Here is an 11,655-nt window from a genome sequence, read left to right on the forward strand (position 1 = left end):
ACACACACACACACACACACACACACACACACACACACTTCAATGTCGTGCCATTGTAACAGAAACGCTTCTGGGATGAACAACTTAACAACTGAATGAAAGCATGTCCAGGACCCTTATCCACACAGCCTCTCAAAGTACGAGTGCTGATCTAGGATCAGGTCCCCACCTGTCCATAGAGATGTAGSATCTTCATTTGATCACTCGGTGTATTCAAGGTTTTAAAAGGCTGCTAAAGTTTGTGATATCCACTTTAAAATGTCCGAGTTGATTTGACCTAATAAAAAAAAATGAATTATAATCCACATAATCATTTACATGTTCTGTTGCGACAGGATTATTTTCCTGTTGAAGCAAACTCTCTCAAATCAAGGTCCTACATCTGTACACATTAGGAACACCTTATTAATATTGAGTTGCACCCAAGCCTAAGATCACCATGCGCAATGCTAAGCGTCGGCTGGAGTGGTGTAAAGTTTGCTGCCATTGGACTCAGGAGCAGTGGAAACGCATTCTCTGGAGTGACAAATCAGTTCGACAGACGAATCTGGGTTTGGTGGATGCCAGGAGAACGCTACCTGTCCCAATGCATAGTGCCAACTGTAAAGTTTGGTGGAGGAGGAATAATAGCCTGGTGGCTGTTTTTCATGGTTCGGGCTCCTTAGTTCCAGTGAAGGGAAATCTAAATGCTACAGCATGACATGCACAAAGCGAGGTCCATACAGAAATGGTTTGTCGAAATCGGTGTGGAAGAACTTGACTGGCCTGCACAGAGCCCTGACCTCAACCCCATCGAACACCCTTTGGATGAAWTGGAACGCCGACTGCGAGCCAGGCCTAATCGCCCAACATCAGTGGCCAACCTCACAAACGCTCTTGTGGCTGAATGGAAGCAAGTCCCCGCAGCAATGTTCCAACATCTAGTGGAAAGCCTTCCCAGAATAGTGAAGGCCGTTATAGCGGCAAAGCGGTGGCCAACTCCATATTAATGCACATGATTTTGGAATGAGATGTTGGGTGAGCAGGTGTCCTCATACACCTGGTCATGTAGTGTATATACAGGGGAACGGGGGAAAGGAGGAACATCATCTTTAATGAAGGAGCTGGAGTGGAGAGAGAGAGAATCAGTTAGAGAGAGACAAGGAGAGAGAGAGAGAGAGACGGGGATTTACAGAGGAGATTGGGGGGTCTTACCTGATACACTGGAGATTTAATTAGACGGGGGGATTGTAGAGCGCCGGGAATTTCACATGGGCTTAGCTGAAAAGAAGGGAAAGAGAGAAAGAAAGAGGGAAAGAAAGAGAGGTAGAGAGAGGCCAGGGAGGGGTGGTGTTCAGTGTTCCCCTTCTCTTCCTCCTAGACTAAATTGTTTAAATTCTATACCCTTCACTTCATTTGTTTCCTTCTTTTTTTTTTTTTGAGGAGAGGAGAGAGGCCCCTGCTCCCCTCTTTCCCCCTCAACCCCCTCCTCCCCCAGCTCCCCCCTCCCCCTCCATCCCCCTCTGTCCCCCTTCTCCACATTCCTGACTGCTTTGTTTTCTTCATGTTTGCTTACCACACACCCAAAGAAGTTGCCCCCTTTCTCCCTCCCTCCTTCTCTCCCCTCTTTTTCCATGCCTTTGAATTAACCAACTCCAGGCTAATTAATGCCTTCTTTCTCTTTCTCTGCTGCGGCTTTCTAAAGAACTAACCCTCTTTGGCAGGACTATAACACACAAGGTACATTATATTTTTCTACCAAACCCAACGTGTGTGTGTGTGTGTGTGTGTGTGTGTGTGTGTGGTTGTGTTTGTTCTGAGTATTTCTTCAGACATGTGTTAATGGGTTCATCTAGTGCATGTTTGTCCTTGTCTAAAGCTCTCTCCTGTTGATCCTGTGGTTTCTCCAGGGTTCTCTTTGTGTTCACACACACACACACACACACACACACACACACACACACACACAAACACACACACACACACACACACCACACACACACACACACACACACACACCACACACACACACACACACACACACACACACACACACACACCACACAAACACACACACACACACACACACACACACTCATACTGGCTCACACTGTTGTTTCTCTATGGGTTCTGCAGGTGTGTTTTTGCTCTAATGCCTGTGTTTGGTGTTCATTGTGGTTGCCACAGGTATTTCAATGTGACGCTGCCAATGTTCCATTGGTTCAGTTGGTTAAAGCATCTGCCAAAATGACCACAGTATGTTAATGGTTGGGACTCTTTGCATTTTATCTTCTGCGGTGTTCGTCTGTGGTGTTTGATGGAATGGCATGCCCATGTTAACGTTACACTGTGTTGGTTTGTTGCAGGTATTTCTTTGCTGTGCTGGCCATCCTGACAGTTTTGGGGGTGCTGAATGGTTTGGTCCTTCTTCCTGTGTTGCTGTCCTACTTCGGCCCCTATCCAGAGGTCAGATGGTTTCTCCTGTTTAGCCATCTATATAGCTCCACCACACAGCAGGAAATGGCACGCTCACACATTTTTTTACGCACATATTTTGGTGAACCGACGCCGACCTTTGATTGGGTGTTCTAACACGAGCTCCCATGAAATTGCTCAGCGGCGTAGTTTGCGTACAAATTCCCACTCATCTCCTCACACCTCCCTCCTTTCACTGTCCCCCTCAGGTGACCCCTGTGGATGGGCGTAGCCGGTTACCCACCCCTTCCCCGGAGCCTCCTCCTCACGTGGTCCACTTCTCAGTCCGCCCACGCCACACCACCTCTGGCACGGGGACAGGAACGGGCTCTGACTCGTCCGACTCTGAGTACAGCTCCAACACCACGGTATCAGGCATTAGCCAGGAGCTGCAGCAGTACGACCTCCCCGCCACTAGGGGCAGAGCTGGGAGAACAGAGGACATGCAGTACGGCATCCAGACCAGCAGGGGCAGAGCTGTTAGAACAGAGGAGGTGCGACTAGGAGCAGGGCCAAGAAGGACAGCTAGACAAGGAGACGCCACGGCCTACTCTGTGTCTTCTGTAAGTGCTTTGGATAATGCACACATCTATACACACACACACACACACACGTGACAAATGCTCACACTCTCCGTGCGATATGTGTACAAGTTGTTCTGATTTTCTGATCTTTCTCTCGTCAGTCGGTCCTGCCGGAGTCAGGGGCCCACCCTGGTGCATCCCGTCGCTTCAGCAAAAGGGACCTACAGTCGCTGCCCCCATCACGCCCGCGCATGGACGCTTTTGAAACTGCTACTGAGGCTGGAGGCCATTACAGCTCCGGAGGCCATTTTGGCTCGGGCGGCCACAGAGAACGCTCCGCGGGGCACAGGACCCGTCCATCCCACAACCCCCGGCCCAATCACCACCAACCTCACCACCCTAACCCTAACCCCGCCCCTACTTACTGTCAGCCAATCACCACGGTAACGGCCTCTGCGTCGGTTACCGTCGCCGTCCACTCTGCCCCTCCCCCCACTCAGAGCCCCACTTCCTCTTACCCAGGACACACTGCAGCAAACAGTTACCACACAGCAGGCGGCGCAGAGCCGGTGCCTGCCTTCCAGGACCCCCATGTGCCACTRGAGGTCCATATCAGCTGCAGAGGAACCAAGGTGGAGGCCATGGAGCTCCAGGATGTGGAGTGTGAGGCAGCTGAGAGCGACTGTGGCAAGAGGGCAAGCTGAGGTAAGCCCCAATGGAGTTTGTAGCTTCTCATGACAATGAAGAAATCCACATGTTTGATGTTACAGCCACAAAGGACTTGAATTGAACGTGCCTGTTCCTTTTTCTCCTTTGATTATTTTTTTTTTACTTGCAAAAATGTCCCCATTCAGTCCATCAAAAGTCCACCCTTTTTTGGGGGCTGCAAACTGAACATAATATATTCAGCGTTGCGCCTTCGGAGAGGGAGATGTACGTGTTGTCCTGACACTCTCCTAACCGTGTGTTGTCTGTCTCTCTTTTGTTCCAGTGGAGGAGAGCAGAAGTACAACGGCCAAAGATGGACTCCCTCTCTCACTCAGCGGCCCACAGCGCAGCGGCACACATAACCCAGTGGTGGCTAGCGCCATGGTGCTCAATCGTACTGGAACCCAGTGGATGTTTGTTTCAGATATCTCTATCCATATTTAAAAGATGTACACTCATGTAAATATGAAAACAAAAATAGCTATAATGTAGGAGCTGTACAACTCCTTTTTTAACAGACTGGGGACGTCATTTAGTGCATAATGGAACTTGTCTGTTGTGTGAACAAATGTGTGTGTGTGTGTGTGTGTGTGTGTGTGTGTGTGTGTGTGTGTGTGTGTGTGTGTGTGTGTGTGTGAAATCTCTGATTACTGTTCACTCATCTGTGGATCTGTGCCATGAGGAAACTTCATCTAGACAATACATTTCAGCATACATTGCTGCTGCTTAAGATATTTTGGTAATGATGTATGATAACTGTGTACACGAACTTGTATAATAATTCTATGCAAATGTTTCTTTTATGTTATAAAGAGGTGAGCGAGTGCGCAAGGGTGATTGTGTGTGTGCGTGTGTGCGTGGGTAAATCATCAGATCCATCTCTCAAGAAATAGGCTAACGATCACGTCATGTGAAGCGTTACACAACAACTACACGGAGATTGTGCGTGTGTATGCGTGTGTATGTTTGTGTATAAAGGTCCGCTTTTGAAAAAAAAAAACGATGAATTTGCTTATCACAAACCTGTGGTAGTTATGAAAACAATTACTGTTGAACTCTGACTCACGCTATGCGTGCTATTTAAGACGAGCATATTATGAAGAAGATATGCAGCTGTGTTGTTTGTGACTGTCCCTGCGTCGTAGCTTCCGCATCGTCTCCGCTCTGAGCTCTTGTGTTGTTGTCTGGGGATTGTTTTACTGTAAAAGGCCATGCGTGCCTTGGCTGTCCCTCGGACTCAATTGCCCATCTCCCCTTTTCTCTGGTGATGTCATAGCTCTCGGCAGCCATCTTATAGTAGCATGAGTGGGCGTACAAGTATCACTCCCGTAGCTAATGCATATTACAGTCGGAGTACAAAATCCATGGTAGCTAGTCAAAGCCATTATGGAGGATATATTTTTTAGAATCATTCTTTTCTCGTGGATGCAACTTCTGTTATTCTAACTGTAAATATACAGTTTTCGTCAAAAGTTTGGACACACCTACTCATTCAAGGCTTTTCTTTATTTGTACTATTTTCTACATTGTAGAAAAATAGGGATACATCCAAACTGTGAAATAACACATATGGAATCACGTAGTAACTCAAAAAGTGTTAAACAAATCAAAATATATTTTATATTTGAGATTCTTCAAAGTAGCCAACCTTTGCCCTGATGACAGCGTTTCACACTCTTGGCATTCTCTCAACCAGCTTCACCTGGAATGCTTTTCTAACAGTCTTGAAGGAGTTCCTACATATACTGAGCACTTGCGGGCTGCTTTTCCTTCTCTCTGTGGTCCAACTCATTGCAAACCATCTCAATTGGGTTTAGGTTGGGTGATTGTGGAGGCCAGGTCATCTGATGCATCACTCCATCACTCTCCTTCTTGGTCAAAAAGCCCTTACACAGCCTGGAGGTGTGTCGGGTCATTGTCCTGTTGAAAAACAAATGATAGTCCCACTAAGCACAAACCAGATGGGATGGCATATTGCTGCAGAATGCTGTGGTAGCCATGCTGGCTGGTTAAGTGTGCCTTGAATTCTAAATGAATCACTGACAGTGTCACCAGCAAAGCACCCCCACACCTCCTCCTCCATGCTTCACGGTGGGAACCACACGTGGATATAATCCGTTCACATAATCTGCGTCTCACAAAGACAGGGCGGTTAGAACCAAAAATGTCAAATTTGGACAGATTACCACCGGTCTAATGTCCATTGCTTGTGTTTCCTGGCCCAAGCAAGTCTCTTCTTTTTATTGGTCTCCTTTAGTAGGGTTTGTTTGCAGCAATTCGGCCATGAAGGCCTGATTCACACAGTCTCCTCTGAACAGTTGTTGTTGAGATGTGTCTGTTACCTGAACTCTATGAAGCTTTTATTCGGGCTGCAATTTCTGAGGCTGGTAACTTTAACTTATTAACTTATTCTCTGCAGCAGAGGTAACTCTGGGTCTTCCTTTCCTGGTTTTTGCGACTGCACTTGAAGAAACTTTCAAAGGTCTTGAAGTTTTACGAATTGACTGACCTTCATGTCTTAAAGTAATGATGGACTGTTGTTTCTCTTTTCTTATTTTAACTGTTCTTCCCGTAAAATGGACTTGGTCTTTTACCAAATAGGGCTATCTTCTGTATACCACCCCTACCCTGTCACAACACAATTAATTGGCTCAAACGCATTAAGAAGGAAAGAAATTCCACAAATTAACTTTTAAGAAGGCACACCTGTTAATTGAAATGCAAAGGGTGGCTACTTTGAAGAATCAAAGATATAAAATATATTCAGATTTGTTTAACACTTTTTTGGTTACTACATGATTCCATATGCGTTAATTTCATAGTTAGTTTTGATGTCTTCTACAATGTAGAAAATAGTCAAAATAAAGAAAAACATTTGAATGATTAGGTGTTTCCAAACATTTGACTGGTACTGTACATACTATCTCTAGTGATAAGCTACACCTAGGATACTACCCTACTCAGCCTGACACTTGACTGCATTACACGTTTCATTCACAAGAAAGTCTCACTCTCTCTCCATCCCCCTCTTTCTTCCTCTTCATCCAATAAGCTACCCGTCCAGAGAGCTAAAGGGTTACTATCTGGTCTAACAATACTTGGTGTGTGTGTGTGTGTGTGTGTGTGTGTGTGTGTGTTGTGTGTGTGTGTGTGTGTGGTGTGTGTGTGTGTGTGTGTGTGTGTGTGTGTCTGTGTGTCTGTGTGTCCTGTGTGTCCGTCTTCCCTCTCTCTCTGTCCTCCTCAGTGACAGCAAAGACAACTGGCCCCAATTTAGCCCAGCGTCCCTACTGACCTCACCTCGTAAAAATCCACAACATAACGCCATGACAACTAATTGGAAGTTCCCCCTCAACTGCCAAATGGCACAGACCAGAGCCTCAGGGTCAGGGTTCACCAAGCCACGACCCCCCCCCCCACCCCTCGCACCTGATTGACTTGAGTCCCCCCCCCCCGCGCCCCGCCCCCCCCGCGGCCCCCCCCCCCGCCCCCCACGATCAGCCCGGTGTGTGAGTGTGTCAGTCGCGTCTTGTCTAGCTCCCCCATACACCACCCATCCTCCCACTCACACACATACCCCGACCCCCCCCCTGCATACACACAGACTTCCTGTCCAACACGTGTAGCTACGTGTGTCATTTTCTCCCAGAAGTCTTAACCGTGTCGTTAGTATCCCCCTCCATTGTCCATATGTCGTGTCAGCTGCTTGTGTGAATTTTTTTTTCTTTCGTTTGTTGGTTTATTTGTTTTTGTTTTCTCCTGATGTCACATTGGCAGTAATGGAGAGAAATCATGGCGGGCAACTATTTTCTTCATTTTTTTTATTTTTTWWTTTTTTTYGACGTTGGATTTGCGCTATTTATATTTTTGTAATTATAAGATGTTTGTTTGTTTTCTTTCGTTATTGGTCATCAATGCCAGTGGATAACAAATGCAGGGATTTTTATGTCTATTGAAAAACACTATTACAGTTATTGTTTTGACATGAATGGTGTTCTGATCTGTATAACGTGCTTACTAATGTTACGTAGGGAAACAAGAGTATATAGCATTTACACTACAAGACTCACCATAGCTCTTAGAGGATTTTAAAAAGGAAAGAAAATCTATGGTTTTCTGCAGACTTCCATTTGGTCTTCGTTGGCGAGGATATATATTGTTTCAGTTACAAAGATAAATGTATGCCATATAATTTATTTATATGAAAATTTATTTTTGTAGTATACATAGCAGTTGTCAAGTTATTTGACGGAAGTATATTTTTAAAGAGTTTATATGTAATGATACCGTAACAGAGAAAATCCTAAGGTGGACTCTTTTCACTGATGACATTAACAGTCAGTATTATCTATCATAGGGGAGAGAAAACTCAGCAAGCTGTTTCTATGGGTTTGTCAAATGCTGGCCATGAAAGTAGAAGTTGTACTAGCTCTCTAAATATTAATGTTCAAACACTGATAGAATTCTAACAAATAAAAAATATTATAACTTATTTGTCTCTTTGTTTTCTAACGTTAATAAATGGATGTGAAAAGAATCGTTTGTGGTTGACATTGGGCCGATGATATCCTGAAACACAGAACATCCAATAATGGTGTTATGTGAGGTACAGTATGTACATGACCCACAATATGATGCTTGCCACAAATTACAACACCTTTTCATGATAGTAAAATGCACACAACATAAGTCCCACTCGTTTTAGCGTGTTTTTAACACATACTGTTTACCATGTTGGACATAATAGAAATGAGTAGTTACAATATGTTTATTGATGTAAGTGTAGTCAGAATCCTTGTCAATTAGGGAGCGTTTCCCCCTTATCCACCACTAGGTCAAAACCTGTTAGGTGTACAATGAACCGTATAACTGCCCTGTCCTCCCCCCTTCTCCTCTGCTCTCCTCTCCCGCCTTTCCATTGGCGCTTTCTGACATCTGGTCCTGAATCCAGCAGCTCCCTCTAACAGCCAACACCACATCCCTCCTTCCCATTCCTCCCACTCTCTGCTCCTCTGTTCGGTAGGATTTTGATGGACAGCTTTATAGACTGCAAGGAAATTGGTTGTAGTTACAATACAGCTGGTCTGTTCGGAGTAATGAAAAAGGGCATGTGGCCTTGAACTCACAGCAATGGAGACCCGTCAGACTCAGACTAGCTCCTCTCTCTGTCCGCTGACTGACTGACGGGCTGACTGACTGGCTGATTGACTGACTGGCTGATTGACTGACTCACTGGCTGATTGACTAACTGACTGACTGACTGCTCGTAGCAGCCCCTAGACTATACCAATATTTGTATGTCACTAGCTTGATACACACATGTATACGACCTGTACTAACCCTTTTCCATGTTCTAGACTTGAATGTTACATACAATATGCGACCACCAACATAAGTCCCAAACTCCCGTTTTATGCCGTGGTTTTTAACAACACATACTGTTTACCCTAGATTAGCCTGTAACCTGGACATATATCAGTAAATGTGAGTTTTACTAGTTACCTGATTATACCTGTTGTAACTTACTGATAAGTTAATGTGATTATGACTCCTCAGAATTAGCCCCTGTTGCGTCTAATTAAGCGGAGTGTCTGTTATCCTTGAATTAGCCCCTGTCATACCCACTAAAGCAAACCCTGTTAGGTGGTAACAATGAACCCGTATAAATGTTCGTCCCCTGTTCTGTCTCTCCTCTCTCCTTTCTCCTCTGCTCTCCTCTCCTCCACCCCGCCTATTCCATTGGCCGATTCTTCTGACATCTGGTCTGATCCAGCAGCTCCCTCTAACAGCCACACCACATCCCTCCTCTCCCATTCCTCCACTCTCTGCTCCTCTCTTGTTCAGACCTTGATGGAATTCTCTTGATGTGGCATACTGTTCTAGCCTCTTGAACTCATGTCCTCGTACGTCAGAGGTTGAAAAATCTGGTTGTTAGGTACTGTTATACAACTCAACAGCTGGTCTGCTTCGCGTTAATACATTGAGATATAGCGAGCAATGCGTTGGCTCTTGAACTCACAGATGCTGGTTAAAACCCTGCGTCAGTACCTCCAAGATTATCTACGTCGTCCCTTACTCCTCGTACCGCTGAACGTTACTGTGTGCACCTTCCTGACTGTTTGGTACGATTGTTAGAGACCTTGTACCCTCGACTGTCTCATGCACTTGACTGACTGGCTGATTGACTGACTCCACTGGCTGATTGACTAACTGACTGACTGACTTGGCTGACGGACTGACCTGGCTGAATTGACTGACTGACTGACTGACTGAACTGGCTGACGTGACGGACCTGACTGACTGCACTGTATATACGTTAGGGCTGGCTGCCTTACCCATCATGTACTCTCTCATACCCACTTCACAGTAGCTAGTTTTAGGCTCCAGTAACCCTGTTACCCCAACCAGTCCTCCTTGGTATAATACCTCAACGATTGTTCTACCAGTACTGTAAACCCTGTCTAACTCGATTCTGCTCCTCCAGTAACCCCAACAGTCCCCCTGTACGCAGGTTCCCCAAAACAGTCCTCAGTTCCCAACAGTCCTCCAAGTTCCCAACAGTCCTCATGGTACCCCTGGTTACCTGTCTACTGTTTACCTGTAGCCGTTACCCCAACGTCCTCTGTATCGTCCTACTGTCTCAACACCAGTCCAGTTACCCAACAGTCCTCCAGTAACCTGACCGGAACAGCTCTGTACCCACCCTCCTCGTCTAGTATGTACCTCCACACTATGTAGCTCTGTCTAAGTCTCCAACAGTCCTCTCGCAGTTTTCCCTAAAACAGTCTGTCTCAGTTTCTCACCCAACGTCCTCCTGTTACCTGCTACCCACTAGATCAGTCCTTCTTAAGCTTCCCCTATGTCTAAGTTTCACCTCCGTTCCCGTTGCCAAGTCCTCCTATGTACCCCAACCAGTCTGTAGCCTGTCCCCCAACAGCTCACGTAACCCCAACAGTCTCCTCGCCATATCCTACAACTAATGTCGCTGCTCACAACTTTCCGTTTCAAAAAAGTCCTCACAGTCTACCCCCCCAACAGTCCCTTAAGATCTACCCCCAACAGTCCTCCTGTACCCCAAAACAGTCCTCCAGTACCCCCAACAGTCCTCCGGTAACCCAACAGTCCTCCAGTAACCCCAACAGTCCTTCCAGTCCCCCAACAGTCCTCCAGTACCCAACAGTCCTCCAGTACCCAAAACAGTCCTCCAGTCCCCTTACTACAGTTCCTCCAGTCCCCAAACAGTCCTCCAGTACACCCTGTCCTCCCAACCAGATCCTCCGGTAACCCCAACAGTCCTCCAATACCACCAAAGCGCTCTCACAGTATCCCACAGTCTCCAGTACCCCCAACAGTCACCTCGCTATAGCCCCCCACAGTCCTCCAGTAACCCCAACAGTCCTCCATAACCCCAACATCCTCCAGTACCCCAACACCAGTCCTCCAGTACCCTGCCGTCACACAACAAGTCCTCCAGTAACCCTCCCCAACAGTCCTCCAGTACCCCCAAGCACCATTACCAGCTAACCCCACGTCCTCCAGTACCCCAACAGTCCTCCAGTTCGTCTAGTACCTACCCCCCTCGCAAACAGTCCTCCAGTAACCCCAACAGTCCTCCAGTAACCCCAACCAGTCCCCAGTAACACTGTCTCCGTTAACCCCAACAGTCCTCCAGTACCCCCAACAGTCCTCCAGTAACCCAACAGTCTCAGTTAACCCCAACAGTCCTCCCAAAGGTACTCGTCCCTACTGCTTAATAGTCTTCTCGTACAACCACAGTCCTCCAGTACCCTGTAGCCCCCTGAAGTTTCCCTCACAGTCCAAACCTGTCCATACGTATCCCTTCCCAGTGACTTCTACAACATCTCCCAGCCCACACACATGCCGATACAGCCATTTGTTGCTATGTGTCCACAGACAAACAAACACTGATTCAACTCATTGCGGGCTTGGATTGAATTATTGACAAGTAAGA

The 11,655-nt window shown here is 46.5% G+C and overlaps 1 protein-coding gene across 1 annotated transcript in view; it reads left to right on the forward strand.

Moving 5' to 3' along the window:
* LOC111974363 (protein patched homolog 1) overlaps positions 1 to 4,217 on the forward strand; it is a gene marked incomplete at its 5' end in the record, with an annotated part of 40,968 nt that extends 36,751 nt beyond the window's left edge. The window contains 4 exon segments of the mRNA XM_070446834.1: positions 2,318 to 2,445; positions 2,664 to 3,017; positions 3,140 to 3,683; positions 3,970 to 4,217. Of these exon segments, the coding sequence (XP_070302935.1) occupies positions 2,318 to 2,445; positions 2,664 to 3,017; positions 3,140 to 3,682 (1,025 nt within the window).
* Between the last annotated feature and the right edge of the window lie 7,438 nt (positions 4,218 to 11,655).

This window comes from Salvelinus sp. IW2-2015, linkage group LG15 (assembly GCF_002910315.2).
Source record: "Salvelinus sp. IW2-2015 linkage group LG15, ASM291031v2, whole genome shotgun sequence".
In the NCBI taxonomy this organism is placed as follows: Eukaryota; Metazoa; Chordata; class Actinopteri; order Salmoniformes; family Salmonidae; genus Salvelinus; species Salvelinus sp. IW2-2015.